A 23,516-nucleotide genomic window follows, 5' to 3' on the forward strand; every position below is an offset into this window, starting at 1 on the left:
TTGTGGAAAAGGTCATTTTATGGGAAATAATTATTTCTTAGCCAGGATTTTTCCTTTCTTTTTTTTTTTCACTTGAGTTGAAGGTTGCTTTTTTCAAATGTTTTTCAAAGTGTGATTATGCTTCTGCAATAATAATAAAAAAAATATTTTAAAGCTTTTAACACATTTTAACTAGGGGTGCCAATAAATATGGAGGGCTCTGTATACAGTGCCCTCCATATTTATTGGCATATATATAATATTTTTATATAATATAAATATAGTATTATTTACAGATTTTTCCTCTCATTATGCTGGAAGATTACTTTTATTTATTGTGTTGAGTATTTGTTATCTGACAAGAAGTAAAATTAGTCATTTTTATTGGATTCACATTAAATATATAAAAATGTTGCAAATAAAATGAAATATTTTATAATTTACTTACAAACTAAAAATTTAAGATATTTAATTTCATTTGATATGAGGTGAGGCATATTTAAATCTTGATCAATGTAATCAAATAATATCGGTTTTAATATACTTATGGCCATAACACTGAATAGCATTGAGAGAAACAACATCTAAGCTCATAGTCTAGTTATTAGAGGGCAACCATCTAGTCAACTCAAAGTTCAGCAGGACCAGTTATTTACAACTCGAGATGTATTACTAGTTGTCTCAGGTGATTTGTCCAGGGAACTCGGGCCTGGAGTATGAATCTTTCATCTATACTCTTTTTATAGCCAACCATTTGATGAAAAGGCTGCATGAAGCTCCTCTATCTCCACTTTTGACAAAGGTTTCAAAGGGAAGCGACATACACCACCATGGAACCCAAACCAATCCATTGCTTGCTTCAGACCAGGTACACCAAACTTCCGAGTTACCTAGAAAGAAAACATCCAGTCAAATAATGTAAGGACAACATTTAATCCTAACTGGGAGCCCTATAGAGGTATCTGCCTGGGAAAATTGTCTCAGTGACAAAGCAAACACATTATAAACTCGAACAACCTTCTTGGTGGCCTGAATTGATCTGCTGTGTTGTTGTAGGTGGAACTTGTGAATGGTGAAAGAGCTTGATTTGCAGTGGGACACACCAGCATGTAGGTGATTGCTCTAGTTTAAAAAGGCTTCTGTTTTCTTCTTAAATTCTGGTTTTTTAGTTAGTTGGTATGGGTTTATATATATATATATATATATTTTTTTTTTTTTTTTCTATTAGTGCAGCCAACATTTTGGCTATTTTGTGGAAATGCTGTCAGACATCCAGCAAGATTGATGCTTGCTTAAAATATTTTTTCCCATTTTATTCAGCTCTGGCAATAGATTTTTTTTTGTTTGGTCCCAGTTTGCACTTTTGAAAGCTTTTCCTTTGTTATATTTAGTGGGGTGACTATGTTTTTTTTTTTTTTTTTTTTTTTGATGTTATGTTCGAAGGGCAGCATGCTGATACATGTTTCAAACAGCTAGAGTGTATATGTGTGTGAGAAGTTTGGGGCTTTCGAGAGCCACTTATTCTATTAGCTGTCCCTTCTGCATTTAAATCTTTAAGTTTATGACATTTGCAGACACTCATATCCAGAGCGACTTACAAATGTGCTTTGTGTTTTGCCAGAGTAATGCTAGCTAGTACAAATATGTTGGTGTCTAAAATACCCTTGAGCTCAAACACTGCCAGAAGAGGGCCAGTGTTTATACCTAGAAAGAAAATTAAACACAGCGTAAGTATAATATCTAAACTGTGTTTATACATATGTGTTCACACCTAGAAGCACTGGTAATGAGAATTGCACATGATGAAATGGTGGCAGGAAAAAATACATGATTGCATTTTGCGTTATTTGGACTCAGAATACATTTTATTTTGAAAGACAAGAAATCTGAATCAAGTACTGAAACCAGACACGCTACATACTTTTCCATTAATGGAAAAACCTTTGAGCACTTAATCATTGACTACATAGGTCCCTTGTTCAAAATCTGAATGTGAATTTACTGACACTTATATGTTGCTGTCACACAGCTCTGGGGTTTATTTGAATCCTGTGGTGTGTTCTCCCAATGTTGGCATGGTTTTACCCTAGGTTTTTAGGTGACTGTTTATGAACTTGGAAAATGGCAAGGGCAAATGTGCATGGGAAAATGAAACATTTTTGAAGCAATTTTCCTTTAGTCCATCAATTTATGGATCTTTTGTCCTAAGTATGTTCTCTAAGGTTTTGACTACAACAAAGGAAATAATCTTGGAGGCAACTAGGGTGGTAGGAGAAGGAAAGAGGTTTAAAGTGTGTGTGTGTATGTGTGGATGGAATAAGGTGACATCAGTGAGAGGACTGAGGATTCATCACGGAAAGAGAACGTGCTTGGATAAGAGAGTGCAAGGGTTGTTAAAATCAGTCAGCTGGAGTCCGGTGACAGGTTACATACCACAGTTCACAGGATATCAACACCTCTGTTACTACTGAGGAGAACTCCAGCAGAGATAAACAGGAAGATGAATCTGATGTTAGCTAGAGGATTGATGGAGAACAGGAGAAATTAAAGCAAGAGGCAAGAGAGAAAGGAATTGGGCAGAGAATAAAGTTACATTAGCCGGGTGCAGCAGATATGTATACTAGCCAGTTTGAAAGGGTCAGCAGAGAAAAAGCTGACTAAATAAGATAACATTATTTATGAATACGGAATGGCAAGGGTTGGTAGGATGCACAAAATGGAAAAGCTGATAGACATGATGAAGTCAAAACTGCAAATAGAAATAGATAAACTCATTCCGGAGCAAAGGTCCCTTAGAAAGCAGTGGAGGCCAGCAGGGGAAGAGGAAAGAGAGGGTATTAACTTGCTACAGAAAGAGCTGCAGTAGTTTGGCAGTGTTAAGGAGAGCAGAGACCTTGAGGAATAGGAGGGAAAAGAAGAAACATGCTAGAGCAACTTTGTTTAGGAATCCTTTTCATTTTGTGAAGACCTTATTGGGTAAAGAGAAATCTGGGAGTTTAGAAGTTGGAAAAATGAATTAGAGGAGCATTTTAGTGCTGAGTAAACTGATGATCAGGCAAAAGAGTTGGAGCTGCCATGAGATATTCCATCAGTGGTTGAAGTAGTGAGTCAAATAGACAGTCCACCAAAATGGAGTGAGATTCAAGACATGATGCATCATGCAAAAGCAGGTTCTACTCCAGGACATAATGGTGTGCCATATCGGGTGTACAAATATGCACCTGATGTCACAAAGTTTATGTGGAGGTTGTTGAGGGTAGTTTTGAAGAAAGGGATAATTGCAAAAGAGTGGAGAAGGGCAGGGGGTATCCTTATACCAAAAGGAGAAGGATGCTGTAGGTATAGAACAGTTTAGGGCTATATTTCTTCTTAATGTGGAGGGTAAGACTTTCTCTGGTGCATGGTCTGGCACCAGAATCAGACAGCAAAAAAAGGGGTTAGGGATCTACATATAGTTTTCCTGGATTTAGCAAATGCATAAGGCTCATTGCCTCATAATCTTATAGGAAAAAGCTAGTTAAAGCTTATTTTGATGATATTCACTTAGATGTTCATTATTTGATGAAATTCACTGATATTTCACCATTAGCCTTTTTTGACTGCAAAGGAGGTAATTATTAGGGCCTCTAAGTGGGTCTTAGGCGAGGAGAGTTTGCATAATGGCTTTCCATCACGGACTCCCCAGTTAGGGCATACATGGATGGCAAGATGACCCTGATGATTACTTGCCTTGCACATAGCGGCTGCTGGGGAAGGGAAAGGCCTTGGGTCAGGTGATTCATGGGAAGTGTTTGGTACGACCACATCACCAGAAAAAATTTAATGATTACTAGTTTTATTCGCAAGCAGAAAGAGGAGTCACTGTCTGCAACAGCAGTGTCTCAGGCAAAACAAGGCCATTTGGAAGAATCTATAGAAATGGAGGATCACTTGGCAAGAGTTGTGTGCAATAGAGTTGAGCTGTAATATACTTTTGCTGGGAGCAATTTACAATGTCCTTCCAACACTGCAAAATCTTGGACAGTGGGTAGCTGAGGACCCTGGCTGTAAATTATGTGCAGGGGTTGGCACACTGAAGCATATTCTATCAATTTGCAAGTTTGCTGCAGGGCCGGTATATATGGAAATTATCAGGTGCTAAGTGTTTTAGCATGTTTGTTGGACAGGAAACACCTAGAGGTTAATGCATTTCCAAGTGGTTGTAGTAATAAAGTGACTGGGTATAGCTGTGTCATATTGTAGTTAGCACTAATATCATCATCATTTTTCAAAATCAGTATCACGTTAATAGTGATATTCTGACTTGTTTATGTAATGATGTCATGAAGTTACCCATAATATGGCATATATTCATTACATGAGTCATTCAGGCACAGTGAAGTATGATGGAAAGTGTCTTTGAGGTGGAGGAATAAAAGGGGAGTGACTTCAGGAGTGTGGAAGTGGTTTGGTTACAAAATATCAGATGTACACCTAACCATGATATAGTGTAAGAAATCAAAGAAGCTTTTAACAACAGAAACGGGAAACACCACTAATCAGTTTCACCACCTTAAGCAGAAGCACCAGGTTAAGTATGAGGAAAATCATAAATGCTGTTTGAATAGTTCAACAGCCAATATGTTCTCACCAAAGCAGATAAACATGGGTGTATTTGATAAACTTTTGAATATTTGAATTACATTTGTTTAAATATTTTATATTTCAATTGCATTTGTATGGCATTGGATAAACTTGAAATTTTGAGGTGCTGAAATATTCAGATTTGAAAAATTCCCATAAAAAAAAAAAGAGTAAAAAATATTTATATTCATATTTAAAAAATACAGACAAATAAATTCAAGTCTAAATAAAAAATTCAGGTTACAAAGATACAAATCTACACCAGAGGTCAACCAGCAGACATCTCTGGATATTTTAAACTTTTCAGTATTTTGTCAAGAATATCATTATTGCCAAAATACCCTGAAATATCATCATATTACTTTGGTGCCATATCTCGCACCCCTGGCAGGGTGCTGGCTAATCTAGGTAAAAACCTACAGGTCCCAGAGTGCATTGCTTTAACTACACTGAGGCCAGACTTGGTGCTGTACTCTGAAAGAAAACAGACCGTTTATTTCATAGAATAGGATGCAGTACAAGATGTTTTGGAAAGGAAGAAACTGAAGTATGCGGATTTGTCGGCTGAGGATAAAGAACCTGGGTGACAGGTATCTGCTACATCACTGCATATGCAGTTCTGCATAAGGGGCTGAAAATTAACCCCCTGAGGTCGGCGGCATGTAACTGAAATTCCACCTAAACACGTATATAACTCTCTGAGATTTTATCCTAGAAAAAAAAATACAACATACCTTGGAAACCTTGAAGGGTCTACTTTCCAACTATATATAGAATGAAACAATATATATATTTATATTCTTGTGAGAGAAGCGTAAACAACAACCAGCACATTTTTGAGGCACAAGCTTTTTTGTTCCGCCCATAGACGCGTTCTGCCATTCATATATTAACACTACGGTAATTCGGCAGCTGCTAGTGGAGGATTATTGGCTGATAATTTGCCCATTCGCTTGTTATAAACACAGAGCACATGTAGGGGAATTGTGGTCGTGGAGCTTTGTCATGGGCAGCTGCGAACTAGTTGGAAGGTCTAGTGAATTTTTGTGGATAAGGAAGAGCTAGCAATACAGTGGCTGAGGTAAGTACAAATGGGGTGGGCCCAATGAGTAGGCTTCGGTGTTAGGGGTAGCTGGTTGTTGATTGGATCATAAACGGCCACAGCAACCCCCTGATGGTTTGTGATATGATTTAATTGGCCAAAGGTAGATGATTACAGGAATGTTGTGGCTGCAGGTAGGAAGAGAGTGGGGCAGGCCTATGTAAAGTTCTAATGGATTGGCATAGGATATTTTACATCATATCCTGTATATAATATGGCCCTTATGAACTTTTCCAGTGCAAGTCTAATTATAATGACTTGATTGCTACCCTAGGTAGAAAATAAGAACAGACTCTGGCCATGTACATTTTATAAAGCTTATTTTGAGAGGTATTATAACACCTCTTCATGCTCTCTAAATCTGATGCTTTTAACTAATGGCTGTGTCTAATCTGAAATTACAAGTTTGCCCTCCTTCCAGAGAAGCTTTATAACATGTATGGTTAAGCATTTGGTAATTAGGTTCCTGATAAAATTACAGAGCTAAGTATTTATGAATAGAGAACTTAAGAAATCTGAGATGTCTGTTCTGTTATTCTGCTGCACTCAGGTTTTCCCTCCAGTCTGATGGTGCTGAAGCAGAGGGGCACTGATATTTCAGGTAGCCATCAAGCCTGTGCTATATTTCTGGCTGTATATGTTCAGTTATGCTGTTCCCATCTGGCATTTCAGAGCTAAAACTTACTCACTAATATTTTTTATTGTGCCCAGTCACATGGAAACATATGTGAAATAGATTTATCTGCCAAGCTAAGCAACTGCCCATCCTGTATGACCTGATGCTGGAGAAAGATTGTCTGGATTGGAGTGTTCAAACTTGCCTGCCTTCCAACCTGCTTTGATCACGAGACAGCACCTACATTCCCAACCCACCATCAAAAAAGCCTCAGGAATTGGTATAAAATCACTGTAGCACATTGTTATTAAAATGTATTATTATTTTAATGAGTCTCACCGCTGTGTTTGGTTCGATGAGATAGGATTGTAGCTCCTTGGCTTTGTCCCACTGCCCTGATGAGCACAGTTGTGCTAGCTCACAAACCTGGTGTCCTAAGACATTCGCTAAGGCACACACACCCCCAACAGAACCTTTGGTGAACACAATCACAAACAAGTATACTGTAGTTTATATTTGTTCATATCATCAAAAAGAGTCATCACAAACATTTATCACATTTAGAATATATGAAATGTAAATGTTATATTCAAAGCCTTAACATATGCAAATTTAGAACATGAATTATGATCACTTATTTGCACCAAGGAAATTTGACATAGAAGCAGCGTATAACAAGCATAAAGGTATTTAAACTGAACAAAAATATAAATGTAACACTTTTGTTTTTGCTCCCATTTTCCATCAGCTGACCTCAAAGATCTAAGACTTATTCTATGTACACAAAAGGCCTTTTTCCCTCAAATATTGTTCACAAGTTTGTCTAAATCTGTGTTAGTGAGCACTTCTCCTTTGTTGAGGTAATCCATCCACCTCAAATGTGTGGCATATCAAGATGCTGATTAGACAGTATGAATATTGTACAGGTGTGCCTTAGGCTGGTCACAATAAAAGGCCACTCTGAAATGTGCAGTTTTCTCACACAGCCACAGCCACTACCACAGATGTTGCAAGTTTTGAGGGAGCATGCAATTGGCAAGATGACTGCAGGAAGGTCCAACAGAGCTGTTGCCCGTGAATTGAATGTTCATTGCTTTACCATAAACCGTCTCTCCAAAGGTGTTTCCGAGAATTTGGCAGTATCAGATCATGTGTAACTACACCAGCCCAGGACCTCCACATCCTGCATCTTCACCTCCAAGATCATTTGAGACCAGCCACCCGGACTGTCTCAGCGAAGCTCATCTGCATGCTTCTCTTCTTTATTGGAGTCTCCACCTGACTACAGTTCATCGTCATAATCGACCTAAGCAGGCAAATGCTCACATTCGATGGCGTATGGCAAGTTGGAGAGGTGTCCTTTTCACAGATGAATCCCGGTTTTCACTGTGCAGGGCAGATGGCAGGCTGCAGATGGCGTGTGAGCGGTTTGCTGATGTCAACGTTGTGAATCCAGTGGCCCACAGGTGCATTGTATCGATGGCATTTTGAATGCAAAGAGATACAGTGGCGAGATCCTGAGACCCATTGTTGTGCCATTCATCCATGACCATCACCTCATGTGGAAGCATGATCTTCGCACAGCCATTGTAGAGGAGTGGACCAACATTCCATAGGCCACAGTCAACAACTTGATCAACTCTATGCGAAGGAGATGTGTTGCATTGCATGAGGCAAATGGTAGTCACACCAGATTGATACACACACACACACACAAAATACAGTAAAAGTAAACTGCACATTTTAGAGTGGCCTTTTATTATGGCCAGCCTAAGGCACACCTGTGTAATAATCACACGATACATCTTGATATGTCACACCTTTGAGGTGGATGGATTATCTAGGCAAGGGAGAAGTGCTTACTAACACAGATTTAGACAAATTTGTGAACAATATTTGAGAGAAAAATGCCTTTTGTGTACATAGAAGGACTTTTGAGTACTTAGATCTTTGAGGTCAGTTCATGAAAAATGGAAGCAAAAACAAAAGTTTTGCATTTACATTTTTGTTCAGTATATAAATTGTCCAGTAGAAACCAGTCAAAGGAGGTGAATCACTGCTGTTGAAGACGTCCTGAAGCACAAGCAGACATTATTAAATCATCTTGTTTCAGGACAACCCGCGATAAACAGAAATCCGCAAAGTAGGTACACTATGTTTATTTAAGTATTTATACACTATTCTAAGGCTTTATAAACCCTCCCCCACACATTTACGCTACATAAACCTTACCATTCCCTTAATAACCATTCATTTCAGAGAGTAAATATGCACTATTTACTGTAATTCGTAATATTTTATGATTTACAACATTCTTATATTTTTATACATTTTGGGATTTTTTCATGTAAAATTTCATCAAATATATGTATTATCCACTGATCGAGTTCCGAAGAAAACCTGCGAAATAGCGAAAATCCGCAATTTATTTTCCCATTAATATTTTATAAAAACCTGCGATGCACTGAAGCCGCAAAAGGTGAAGCGCGAAGTGGCGAGGGGCGACTGTATACTTATTACTGGGAGGTGGAGGAGCCAACTCAGATTTGTTAACTTGTAGCACATGTAGTGAAGTCAGGACCTGAATCTCCAAATCAAACCCCTCTCGAGTTGATGTCCTAAATTAAAATCTTTTGTTTTCCTTTTGAGGACAGAAAACTGACCTTTTGATCAGACTACTCATCTGCCTTTCCTACAAGGATCAGATGATCAAAGCAAAAGGGGCAAAGTCTTTCCCCCATAACCATTGAATAGGACTCCAATCTATATTCATGAACACAGAACTTCATTTACAGGACACCTGGTGACTTCTCACCTAGAAGTCTACCAGGAAACCATAATAATGAATTCAGCGATTTTGCTACAAACCTAGCGGTGTGCAATCATAAAGTTATAATTGTAGGAGATTTCAATATCCATTGTGACCCACTAAAAAAGGCATTTACCTCAATCTTAGACTCTATTGGTATTACTCAAAATGTAACAGGGCCTACACACTACTGCAGCCACACTTTAGACTTAGTTCTGACACTAGGTCTTAACATTGACAAAATTAATATCCTACCGCAATCCTCAGCAATCTCCGATCATTACTTAATTTCATATGAGCTACGTTTTAGCCATAATATATGTAAGAACCCTCGATATTCTACAAGGCGTATAATAAAACCATCTACCGCCCTACAATTTATAGAAAACCTACCAGAACTATCGACCCCAGTTCCAACTCCATCAGACCCAATGGACCTAGATGTACTAACTGATTACCTAGAAAATACCTGTCGATATACTTTAGAAAAGGTAGCACCACTTAAACATAAAAGTATAAGACAGAAAAAGCTCGCACCATGGTATAATGATAAGACCCGTACTTTAAAACAAACATTACGAAAACTAGAGCGGAAATGGCGATCAACCAAGCTTGAAGTGTTCTATTCTGCCTGGAAGGACAGCCTTATAGAGTATAGAAATGCCCTCACTAAAGCTCGCTCAGCATATCTGGCCTCGCTGATCTCCCATAATAAAAATAATCCGAGAGCACTGTTTAGTGTGTTTTCTAGAATTACAAAAAATCAAGCAGGTTCTGAACAACTAATTCCAGCAACTCTCACCAGTAAAGATTTTATGGACTTTTTTAATAATAAAATTGAGAATATTAGACAACAAACTCAAGCCACAGGATCAAGTCCATCCTGGCTGCCACCTGATGTGAATGAAATAAAACATAATATAACTGTAAAAGAAAGACTTGAAACCTTTTACCCACTCCCACAATTAGAACTAGAGAAGATTATCACCTCCGCAAACTGTACAACTTGCACACTTGATGCAATTCCCACAAAATTGCTCAAAGAAGTACTACCAGCTATTATTGATCCTCTTTTAACTATAGTAAACTCATCGCTTAGTCTGGGCCATGTACCCAAAGCTTTTAAACTAGCAGTTATTAAACCTATGATCAAGAAACCAAATCTTGATGTTAGTACACTGTCTAATTACAGGCCTATTTCTAATTTGCCATTTCTGTCCAAGATCTTAGAAAGAGCTGTGGCCCAACAACTTAGTTCATATCTACATAAGAATCATATATATGAAAAATTCCAATCTGGATTCAGGCAACATCATAGTACAGAGACAGCTCTAGTCAAGATAACAAATGATCTTCTTCTTGCCTCTGATCAAGGCCACGTATCCCTGTTGGTGCTTCTTGACCTAAGCGCAGCCTTCGATACAATAGACCACAATATTCTCATAGAAAGGTTAGAAAACATGGTTGGAATCACAGGGACAGCCCTATTATGGTTCAAATCTTACTTAACGGAACGTTATCAATTCGTAAAAGTAAACAATCTAAATTCAAATTATTCTAAAGTAAGATTTGGAATTCCACAAGGCTCTATTTTAGGACCATTATTATTTACATTATACATGTTACCGCTAGGCACAGTTACAAGAAACCATGACATTAACTTTCACTGTTACGCAGACGACACACAATTGTATATTTCAGCCAAGCCCGATGACAAACACAGATTAAAGAAAATAGAGGACTGTGTAAAAGACGTGAAAGGCTGGATGTTGCGTAACTTCCTCCTTCTAAACAGCAACAAAACAGAGGTCCTGCTTTTGGGTCCAAAAGTGGCAAGAAATAAATTATCAGATTTAATTTTAAATCTAGCTGACTTTCCAGTTAAACCTGGTTCAGCAGCAAAAAATCTTGGTGTCATAATTGACCCGGATTTATCATTTGATCAACACATAGGTAGTATCACTAGGACAGCTTTTTTACATCTTCGCAATATTGCTAAGATTAGAAATGCCTTATCCCTCCAAGACGCAGAAACATTAGTACATGCCTTTATTACTTCAAGGCTTGACTACTGTAACGCACTACTGTCAGGATGCACCAGCAGCAATTTAAGACTAGTGAAGAACTTCAACTAGTTCAAAATGCTGCAGCTAGGGTCCTCACTAAAACTAGAAAATTTGAACATATCAGCCCAGTTTTATCATCACTTCATTGGCTGCCTGTTAAATTCCGCATTGAATACAAAATTTTGTTATTAACATATAAAGCTCTACATGGGCTTGCTCCTGAATATCTTCAAGATACAATTTCCTATTATGAGCCTCCATGTTCACTCAGATCACAGAATACTGTTTTCTAATTCTAATTTCTAATTCTAATTCTGGGATTTTTAATTGTTCCCAGAATTCAGAAGGCCTCAGCTGGGGGAAGAGCCTTTTCTTATAAAGCCCCCAGACTCTGGAATGATCTTCCAGAAAATGTTCGGGACTCAGACACAGTCACAATCTTCAAATCTAGGCTAAAACACATTTGTTTAGTTTATCTTTTGGTAGCTAATGCTCCCCCATAGATAAAGGCGGCAGATCTGGGGGGTCCATGGACACAGGGAATTATAGTAAACTGAGACGCTGGTGCTGTCGTCCCGCCGCTTCTCGCGATCACTCAGGTTTGTTGACGGTGGAGCGGAGGGATGCCAGTGTTTCAGGATGCTCCCGTGTCTGTGTGTCCTCCTGGTTCTCTCCTTTTAGTTAAAGCTGTCATAGTCAGATCTGCCGGAGTCATTAGCCACACTCTGGAAATTTTCATATTTTCTACTTTACAAACACAAAACAGTTCAAAACTAATTCCATCCCTTTACATCTTTCCGAGTAAACGACTGCCCACCTGTCTGTCTGGACACTGATGGATGACTGTCGAGACCCTCCACGCTTCAGACCAGCTGCCCACGCTCCAGCAACCACCAAGTGCCTTGAAGCTGTCCCTACACTGAAGTTCTCATGGACTACTAACTATCATCACCAGTAGATTGACCAGAGGAGGATGGGTCACCCCTTGTGAGCCTTGGTTCCTGCTAAGGTTTCTTCCTCAGCTGGGGGAGTTTTTCCTTGCCACTGTCGCCCCTGGCTTGCTCACTTGAGGGTTTACATTTGTTTTTACATTTCATGTCAAATCTTTGTCTTACTGGAATTCTGTGAAGCTGCTTTGTGACAACATCAGTTGTGAAAAGCGCTATATAAATAAATTTGATTTGATTTGATTTGATTTAATGCAAAGATTCAAGCAAGACAATCTGTCTTTCTGACCAAGTTAAAACCATGGAATTCATACACTTCAACATTAAAAAGAAAAATAAATTAAATCTCTTTTACCAGGTTCTATATGGAAAAGATATTACAACCAGACACTGAGACTTCACGTAACAATTAAATTGATACAAGAGATGATACATAAAATTCAAAAGGAGATTGGATTCCTGACTAAAGCATCCAGGACAACTGTGCTCCCACATGGAACGAGAGCACCCTCCAGTGGCCACCCCGAGCTACAATGCAACATCAAAAGAAGTCCAGTGTTCTGTTGTCTGTAACAATTCTTATACGTTTCCTTCCTATGACTTTTGATCTAGTTAATAAAGGTCGGAGCATTTCACAAACTCCTTACATTCTTTGAAATCCTTGATATAAACTAAAGATTGTAAAGATGAACGTGTGTTCTTTTTCTATTTTCACGAGCGATGCTTGATTGGAAACAGTTGGATGAGGATCCTAACTGTTTAGTAACATGACTTTGGAAGAAACCCGTCCTTTACTTCTTGTATTATACTGTATTTGTGCTAAAACTGTTTTTTTTTTTTTGTATATGCTATGTACAACGCTTTGTGTAAAAACACACAGCTACACTATATATAGGCTGACCAGATCTGAGATGGTGAAAAAGAGGACAGGAGATGAGCTCTCACCCCTTGTTGCCGTTGCATGCTTAGCTGAACCTATGTGTGCTTTTAGGTCCTTTACACCTTTATTTGCTACACATGGGAAAACATGGGAATTTCTTTTTTAATTCATTCGAGAACTTACATTTACGGTTCGGCATAGCTGCTCGAGATGAGTGTAGGTACATGAGCTTTGCCTGATGTAAACAAGGACTACTGACGTGCAGACTGTCAAATTAAATGTTTACAGAGAAGGTAATGGACCAATAATGGTAGCTCTACAGTCAGACCGTGCAATCCTAACATTTTAAGCTACTTCACCACTCCCACTTCTCACTCAAGCAAACCAAACGGAGTAAGGGAGGGCAGGACTAGTTTGTGAACGAAACTCTTCTCGAAATTCTATGTAAGCTCTAGAAAATCAAAATCCCGGACGTTTGTGAAATTTCGGCCGGAAATTTTTTAAGTCTAAAAAAGAGGACATGTCCAGGTAAAAGCGGACCTCTGGTCACCCTACTATATATCAAGCTACTCAAATGTTTTATCCACAAATCTTCAATAAGTGGAATGAATAATTCATAACTTGATCTAAGGTCCTTTGTCTCGGTTACAGCCAAATCCAGAAGACAGAGCCTCAACTGTGACTGAAACACTGTGGACCAATCACCAGCAGTGCTGCCAAACCCTCAGGGTCCAATCAGAGCACAGGCTCCTCCCTTGAGAAAGGAACTAAATAACCTCTGAAAAGCCCACATGCAGACGGACATAGGGTTACTGTCAGAGTCGGTGGTCGAGTCGAGTTCCTGCTTTGAATCAGAGAGAACAGCAAGTGAGCAACTGCAATGGCATAACCTCAATAAAGGAGAATTGACTCAAAGATCTGCAACAGCAATCCTCCCAGAAATACTCAACTCCAACAAGAAAATTTCAGAAACTAACTGACTCCATTTTAAGTACTGAGCCTTCTGCAGAAAGATAATATTTTTATTTATTTTTTTCTTTTGCTCCACAAAAGCTCCCAAACTAGAACTGATCCACTGCTTGTAAACTTGGTTTGGGCAAACAAGTGAATACGTCTGAGATTAGTTTATAGAACAGAAGTATAATCCACGAATGTCAGCATTTACGTAGGAACAAGTGCTTCATTGAGCCGCCAAATCCACCGCCCAGAGCATCGAAGGACCAGCCATCCCATATCAAGAACTGCTGGGGTACCCCTGCAACTGTCAGGTTCCCTGACTATGCAGCTGAAGGTCAGCAATGCTGGGATCCCCACCTCAGACCGGAACTTCATCTGGAGCTAACTGCTGTAATAAGCTCATTCTTCAGTGGTCCGGAAGGCTCTCATACATACTCTCAGGGAAATGCCAAGTCCAATTTAACTTTAACAACTACACACCTTTTTTAGTTACCAGTTATAATTAATTTCTTAATAGTCTCAGTTAATGCACTATAAATATTAATTTTGGATTAATTAATAATTAATTAGCTCAATCCGCTACACACAATTGCTACATACATAGCTGCAGGAAGATATATTGTGTAGGGGGTGCAGACATAATTACACATAATTAAACCAGTTGGCTAAATTTTCAATTTAAGTATAGAGAAGGGTATTTACACAAGGTTGTGTAAGGAAGCAAAAGTGATCCCACTACCTAAAGAGGGCAAATATTCCTTAAATTGACCCAGTAGTCGACCTATAAGTGTTAGGGGTGCGGGGTGCGGGGTGCGGACTGACGGAGGGCGGACGCAAACGCTGAGAACACAGACTTTATTAACAATAACAAACACAAACGAACTAGAGGGCATGAAACGAGCAAGAGAGACGAAACAAACAATACGAGGAACAGGGCAAACGAAACAAAGAACAACAAGGCTTGAACAACGCGAAACAAGGAACAAGGTACACGGAACAAGAGACTAGAAACAAAGAACAATCCAAAGAACAACGAACGCGAAACAAGGAGCAAGGTACAAGAAACTCGGAACAAGTAACAAGGTACAATGAACGACCCTAGGAAGTGAGGGAAGGGGACTTAAATACAATAACAAACGAGAAACAGCTGAAACGGATAACAAGGGAAAAGACGAGGAGGCGGAACAAAGGTGGGGCATGAACATAAACAAAACAAAGCCATGTGCGGAGACAGAGAAAACAAACCTGACGAGACAAGGGCGTGACAGATGCCCCCTCCTGAACGCGCAACTCCCGGGGCGCGTAACCTAGACCCCCCAGAAGCTGGCGCAGGAGGGAGCACGGAAAACAAGAGACTAAGACAAGGAACCGTGGGGCTGTAGACAAGAGGCTAGAATAAGGACAGAACAGAAGACTGACAAAGGGGAGAAACCAGAGAAGAACCTAGAAATAGAGACACGAAAAAACTAAAGGCGGGTGGCAAAGCGCTGAAACGAAGAGAACGGACTGGGGACAGAACTTGAGTGGGGAAAGAAGACAGAACTAACAGGGGATGGGACCTGGGACTGGAAAGGACTACACTGAACAGGAGTGTTTACATGAGACTGGACGAGGTGCTTAACACTGGAAGGGAACAAGGACGGGACATGAGACAGGACAGAGGGTTGCAAAGGGGACTGGACAGGAAACGGGACAGGTAACTGGGACTGGACATGAGGCAGGACAGAGGGTTGAAACGGGGACAGAGACAGAACAGGAGCAGAGACATGGGACTGAAACTTAGACTGGACTGAGTGCTGGGAATGGACAGGATCAAAGACTGGTGACGAAACAGGGGACATAACAGAACCAGAGACAGGAGATTGGACAGGACTTGGCAGGGGAACATGGACCAGAACGTTTACAGGGACAGAGATGAACACCGTGACAGGGACAGGAATCAAAACCGACGCAGACAAGGGTACAGGGACAAGCACAGAGACAGGAACTAGGACAGGGACAGACAGGGGAACCAAAATAACATGGGGGTGCCCAGGACTGGCAAATGTCTGTGGGGCAGTCCGAGGAACCAGCCTGGGCACAGTTCTGGGGATCGGCCCGGAAGTCCTTGGGGCCGTCCTATGGGTATGACCGGGAGCGGCCGTACCCACAGTCTCGGGGGCAGAAACGGCTGTGGCCACATTCTCGGGGGCAGAAACAGCCGTAGAAGCCGCCTTCTCTGGGGCTGGAGCGGCCGAGGAAGCCGCCTTCTCTGGGGCTGGAGCGGCTGGCTGCGCCGCTTTCACAAGGAGAGGAGCGGCTGGCTGCGCCGCTTTCATGAGGAGAGGAGCGTCTGGCTGCGCCGCTTTCATGAGGAGAGGAGCGGCTGGCTGCACCGCTTTCACGAGCAGAGGAGCGGCTGGCTGCGCCGCTTTCGCGAGCAGAGTAGCGGCTGGCTGCGCCGCTTTCACGAGCAGAGGAGCGGCTGGCTGCGCCGCACCCATGGAGACTGGAGCCCCTGCGACGACGTCCACGGAGGCAGGGGGCTGTGCTGGAGCGGAAGAGGGTTTAGGGGGCTTGACGGGCGCACTCATGCGATCCCCTAGAGGTGCGCCCCTGTTAGCCTCACCTCCGTTGTCCTGAGGCTGAAGGCTAACCGCCCCTACCCTTAACCCCCCCCCAAAAATTTCCCCGGACCTGAGGGGGTAGTCCTCGGGAGCAGAGGGTCCTGCGGAGATGTTCTCTGGAGTCGATCAGGAGAATCTGGCTCTCAACAGGTCGCTAAATGTCTCCACCGAAATATGCAGGGCTCTCTCTCCCAGCACTTGATCCGCCCACTCCAATGCTCTCCCTTTGAGAAGGGATCTCATAAACATTACTTTGATAAATTCGTGTGGCGCAGGAACAGTCAGGTAGTCAAAGTACAAGCGGCATTGGAGCAGAAAACCCTCAACGTTTGAAGTCCCCTCAAACTCGGGGGGGAACTCCCATATGAGATTGCAGGGCAGCAGGTTGATCGCCCACCTTTGCTGCTAGAAACTCCTGTACTCTTCTGAACGCTTCGTTGAGAAAATAGTCCGTGCTAGCTGCGTCCTTTAGCGGGTCATTCATTCTGTTAGGGGTGCGGACTGACGGAGGGCGGACGCAAACGCTGAGAACACAGACATTATTAACAATAACAAACACAAACGAACTAGAGGGCATGAAACGAGCAAGAGAGACGAAACAAACAATATGAGGAACAGGGCAAATGAAACAAAGAACAACAAGGCTTGAACAACGCGAAACAAGGAACAAGGTACACGGAACAAGAGACTAGAAACAAAGAACAATCCAAAGAACAACGAACGCGAAACAAGGAGCAAGGTACAAGAAACTCGGAACAAGTAACAAGGTACAATGAATGACCCTAGGAAGTGAGGGAAGGGGACTTAAATACAATAACAAACGAGAAACAGCTGAAACGGATAACAAGGGAAAAGACGAGGAGGCGGAACAAAGGTGGGGCATGAACATAAACAAAACAAAGCCATGTGCGGAGACAGAGAAAACAAACCTGACGAGACAAGGGCGTGACAATAAGCATACTGCCAATCTTGGGCAAATTATTAGAGAAAGTAATTACATCTAGAATGCAAAGCTACTTATCTGTGAACAATATATTTACTAAGTCTCAGCATGCATTTAGGACAGGACATTCAACATGCACTGCATTAATTCAGATGAATGATGATTAGTTAAAAGAACTAGAAATTTTTTTTAGAGCAATTCAGTGCAGTGTTTGGTGTGCTGAATCATGATGTTGTTGGAGAAGCCAGCTTGTTATGGGATGGATTCAACGGTAATAGCATGATTTCAGAGTTATCTCTTGGACAGACCAAGTGCAAAAACCAATCACATGTGTAGAACTGTATTTTACAGAGACATAAAAGAATGGAATTACTTGCAGGCACCACTGCTCAAAATTGAAAGTCTAAAAAACTAATAAAATAAATGCTACCTAAAAGATATGGAGATTAGATTAATCCTCGTCTACATGCAAATGAGAGGGTATATGGTGATGGAAATGTAATATTAATTAGCCATCCATTCATCCATTTTCCACCGTTTATCCGGGCCACACGGGAATCAGTCAGAGTAAAGAAACCCAGACCTCCCTCTCCCCAGCCACAACTTTCACAAAGCTCCTCCAGGGGTATACCGAGGCATTCCCAGGCCAGTCGAGACATGTAGTCTCTCCAGCATGTTCTTGGTCTTCCCTGGGGCCTCCTCCCCGTTGGACATGCCCGAAACACCTCACCAGGAAGGCGTCTAGGAGGCATCTGGACCAGATGCCCAAACCACCTTAACTAAACTCATTTCAGCCGCTTGTATCCGTGATCACATTCTTTCGGTCACTACCCAAAGCTCATGATCATAGGTGAGGGTTGGGATGTAGATTAAACGGTAAATCGAGAGCTTTGCTATTCTGCTCAGCTCTCTCTTCACCACAACGGACCGCATACAGAGCCCGCATTACTGCTGACACTGCACTGATCCACCAGTCAATCTCCCGCTCCATATTTTTCTCATTCATGAACAAGACCCCAAGGTATTTGAACTCCTCCACTTGAGGCAGGATCCCACTTTCAACCTGGAGAGAGCACTCCATCCTTTTTTGACTGAGTACCATGGACTCGGAGGTGCTGTTTCTCATCCCTACCGCTTCACACTCGGCTGCAAACGGGTCCAGCAAGAGCTGTAGGTCCCGGCCAGATGAAGCCAACAAGACCACATCATCCACAAAAAGCAGACATGGAATTCTGACGCCTTCCGCCACTTGGCTACGCCAAGCAATTCTGTCCATAAAAATTATGAACAGAACCGGTGACAACAGACAGCCCTGACGGAGTCCAACTCCGACTGGAAACCAGTCAGACTTACTGCCAACCATACGAACCAGACTCCTGCTCTGTTTACACAGGGACTGGATCGCTCGTAGCAAAGAGCCCAGAACCCCATAATCCCAGGGAAATGGTCGAATGCATTCTTCAGATCCACAAAACACATGTAGACTGGTTGAGCAAACTCCCACGCACCCTTCAGGATCCTAGCGAGGGTAAAGAGCTGGTCCTTTGTTCCACGACAGGGGCGAAAACCGCATCGTTCCTCCTAAATCCGAGGTTCAACTATCAGTCTTACTCTCTTCTCCAGTACCCCCACATAGACCTTACCGGGGAGGCTGAGGAGTGTGATCCCCCTATAGTAGGAACACACCCTCTGATCCCCCTTCTTAAACAGGGGAACCACCACCACAGTCTGCGAGTCCAGAGGCACTGCCCCCGATGTTGCAAAGACGTGTCAGCCAGGACAGCCCCACAACATCCAGAGCCTTAAGGAACCCAAGGCAGACTTCATCCACCCCTGGGGCTGTACCGACGAGGAGCTTTCCTACTACCTTAGCCACCTCAGCCCCAGTGATAGATGAGCCCTCCCCAGGATCCTCAAACTCTACCTCCTCTGTTAAAGACGTGCTGGAGGAATTGAAAAGATCCTCGAAGTATTCCTTCCACCGCCTAATGACGTCTCCAGTCGAGGTCAACAACTCCCCACCACCACCATATACATTGTTGGTGGAAAACTGCTTTCCCCTCCTGAGTCACCTGATGGTTTGCTAGAATCTTCTCGGAGCTGACCGAAAGTCGTTTTCCATGTCCTCACCGAACTCCTCCCACACCCGAGTTTTTGCCTCAGCGACAGCTAAAGCAGCAAGCCACTTGGCTCTTCGGTACTTCTCAGCTGCCTATGGAGTCCCTTGAGCCAACCAGACTCGATAGGACTCTTTCTTCAACTTGACAGCCTCCCTTTCCCGGGGTGTCCACCACCAAGTGCGGGCATTGCCACCACGACAAGCACCGACAACCTTGCAGCCACAGCTCTATTCAGCCACTTCAACAATGGAGGTCCAGAACATGGCCCTTTCGGACTCAATGTCACCGGCCTTCCCTGGGACGCAGTCGAAGCTCTGCCGGATGTGGGAGTTGAAGATCTTTCTGACAGGTTTCTCTGCCAAATATTTAGGCTTGCCAGGTCTGTCCTGCATCCTCCCCTGCCATCTGATCCAACTCACCACTAGGTGGTGATCAGTTGAGAGCTCCGCACCTCTCTTGACCCGAGTGTCCAGAACATATGGCCACATGTCCGATGATATGACTGTGAAGTCGATCATCGAAATGCGGCCTAGGGTATCCTGATGCTAAGTGTACTTGTGGACACCCTTATGCTCGAACATGGAGTTCATAATACATAAACTGTGATGGGCACAGAAATCTAATAACTGAACACCACTCGGGTTCAGATCAGTGGGGCTGTTCCTCCCAATCACGCCACTCCAGGCCTCACTGTCAATACCCACGTGAGCGTTGAAGTCCCCCAGCAGAACAATGGAGTCCCCAGAATGTGTACTCTCCAGCACCCCCTCTAGGGTCCCCAAGAAGGCCTGGTACTCTGAACTGCTGTTCTGTGCATAAGCACAAACAACCGTCAGAGGCCTTTCCCCAACCTGAAGGCGCAGGGAAACTACCCTCTCTTCCACTGGGGTAAACCCCAACATACAGGCGCTAAGCCGGGGGCTATGAGTAAGCCCACTCTTGCCTTACGCCTCTCATCCTGGGCAATTCCAGAGTAAAAGAGCATACAGCCCCTCTCAAGGAGATTGGTTCCAGAGCCCATACTGTGTGTCAAGGTGAGCCCAACTATATCTAGCCGGTATCTCTGTACCTCGTTTCAGTAACCGAGGATCAGAACACCAGGGCCCCTGCCCTCGGCTGCCACACGATCCACAATGCACCAGACCTGGATTACTATCTCTCCCACAGGTGGTGGGCCCATGGGAGAGTGGACCCATGCTGCTACTTCGGGCTGAGCCTGGCCGGACCCCATAAGCAAAAGACCAACCACCAGGCACTCGCCAATGAGCCCCTCCTTGAGGCCTAGCTCCAGGGTGGGGCCCCGGTAACCCTACTCCGGGCAAGGGAAGCTATGTCTCTGTTTCTCTATTCATCAGGATCTTATGGATCACTCTTTGTCTGGCCCATCACCTAGGACCAATTTGCCTTGGGAGACCCTACCAGGGGATATTGCCCCTGACAACATAGCTCCTAGGCTCACGCAGGCACGCAAACTCTTCCACCACGTTAAGGTGGTGATCCAGGGAGGATATATTAATTAGCATTTTTTTTTATTTTGTTTGTTTTTTTTTTCTCTCCCCATAAATTGTATACAAATATTTGTATTTGTTTTTCATATTTTGTTGATGTGTGTGTTGTTATGATGTGTAATTTTTTGTCATGTTTAGGACCCCAGGAAGAATAGCTGCTATTGTGATAGCAGCTAATGGAGAGCCAAATAAAATAAAATTAACAGGAATGCACACACTGCAACGGATTAGCAGAAACCACTGTCTCAACTTATCATTACAACTGGCTCAGAAGCCTCACAAAAACCACATACACTAGTGCTACTGAAAGCCTTTGTTAAGCGCGTCAATGCAAATGTTGTAAAATGTGATTGTGTACATGCATGCCAGTCTCTTCTGAGTTGGTGTAGTGCGTAACTATGTTTTCAGATTCTGCAGGGTAGAGATATATAAGAAAAATTCTTTCATATTAAGCAGACGATAGTGGCGCCAACATCTGCAATCCCTATGCACACTGCATACAATTATGGTTTTGTTAAATTTTTTTTCATGAAATCTTTCTTTCATGAAAATAAATTGTGACAGATCATAGAACTGGATTTTTTACAGAATAATCTGTTTAAGAATGGGATGCGAATTTGGCTGTGCCCGCTGTGTCCACCCACATTTAAATTTTTTTTCCTGCTTCTACAGGTATGTCTGGTTTAAGGTCAATGTAAGAAAAATCATAAATTTGAATTGGAAAATCAGTTTATTATCATCAATAACAAGAATTATTGTGAGTGTGTGTCGCCCTGTGAAGGTCTAGCGCCCCCTCCGGGGTGCGTTCCCACCTTGCACCAAGTGATTCTGGGTAGGCTCTGGACCCACCCTGAGTTGGATAAGCAGTTTCAAACAATGAATGAATATTTTCATTGTGTGTTTTCCTTTATTTCTATCATTTATGAATTTATTTTAATATTTTATTAATTTATTTTACAGTTAAAGATATTTATCAGTTTTACTTTAAGTGCCAACAAGACGTGCTGCAGCAGGCCCAGCACCCCTTTTCCCCATGTTTATGGCAGTCTTACCAGTTTTATGAAAATATACTAACCTAAAAATGCATAGAAATTTGACATTCTGGAAATGTTTTATATTAAAATGTAGATACTTTTTAAAATAAAAAACACTGCAGTAAAAGTCTTTCTTTATTTTATCTGGGAATCAATTCTCACCTACTGAGTATGCAGCCATCAGGAACCCAGCTGATCCTGCCAGCATTTGGAAATCTTGTGATCTGGTTTTGTGTGCAATCAGAGCCATTTTTGTGACCTTTCAATTATCCATGTGTGAAATGAGAAAATCAGAAACATTTGTGACATGGCATTACTGCTCTGAATTAAACCTGTGACTGTAACACATTCAGTACAGAATGAGTAAGCAGAATACATTATTTAAAACATTGCACCTTTGAATTAGTCATCAATCATATTCTCCAATGATTATTTTTTGAATATGAAACAGGCACTATACTTTCACCAAATTTGGTACAAAACCAATTTTAGACATTGCAACCCCCATTATGTAGGACCTGCTATATAGAAAATTTACTGACTCATTAAGCAAATACAAAGCAATATAAATATTCATTTCATGAGTTGCACTTCATTGAAAAAGCCAAATAATCACTTAAAGGAGCAATCTGTAAAATATTTACTGTACTTAGTCATAAAATGTCAAGGGAGTGTGATTATAGATAAAGGAAACTGTCAAAGCTAAAACATTTCATATCATTCCTGGAGCAGTATATTCTCTTTGAGAAGAGCCCAGTCCGTGGACCTCCTGTGATCCCACTCTCTGTCCAATAATTTTACGGTTCAAACCCACTGCTGCCAGGTCTACAAACACAGTGTCTTGCAGCCATGAAATGACCAAGTGAACAGAGTTAATGTTACAGGACCTAAAAGGCCCCATTGCCCTTTTAAAAATCTCCATGAGCAGAAAATTAGTAAAATGAGTGGAAATATTGGCCTTGTATTTGAAAATTGGAGGCGGTTCAGAGGCAAAGACACTATAAACAGATCCAGAGCTGGCCAATTTTCTCCTGAACAGGTAACGGCAAATAATTTCGGAAAATATATAGAGGTAAAGACGCCTTAGTATAGATTAAAAGGATTAAACACCATAGGTTGTGTGTTTTATATAAAGAAAGTGAGGCATAGCGAAGTTAGAAAGGTTTCAGCACTGTGTTTTGTGTGTATTATACAAAGAAGGTGAGTAAATTGTTTTAAAGAAATTGATTCACGTGTGTTTCTAAGCGGTGTGTGTGTTTTAAACAAATTAAGGAGTAAGAATTGTATTTGAAAAGCTTTGCATATGCACCTATTTAAGGTGGAACT

The 23,516-nt window shown here is 41.9% G+C and overlaps 1 protein-coding gene across 1 annotated transcript in view; it reads right to left on the reverse strand.

Moving 5' to 3' along the window:
- Positions 1–324: 324 nt before the first annotated feature.
- Positions 325–23,516, reverse strand: part of LOC136677331 (4-hydroxy-2-oxoglutarate aldolase, mitochondrial-like) — a 160,287-nt gene continuing 137,095 nt past the window's right edge. The window contains exons 6-8 of the mRNA XM_066654850.1: positions 22,353–22,449; positions 6,660–6,793; positions 325–869 (exon numbers count right to left, since the gene is read on the reverse strand). Of these exons, the coding sequence (XP_066510947.1) occupies positions 720–869; positions 6,660–6,793; positions 22,353–22,449 (381 nt within the window). The 3' untranslated portion in view covers positions 325–719. The remainder of the gene's footprint in view (positions 870–6,659; positions 6,794–22,352; positions 22,450–23,516) is intronic.

Source organism: Hoplias malabaricus, chromosome X2 (assembly GCF_029633855.1).
Source record: "Hoplias malabaricus isolate fHopMal1 chromosome X2, fHopMal1.hap1, whole genome shotgun sequence".
Classification (NCBI taxonomy): domain Eukaryota; kingdom Metazoa; phylum Chordata; class Actinopteri; order Characiformes; family Erythrinidae; genus Hoplias; species Hoplias malabaricus.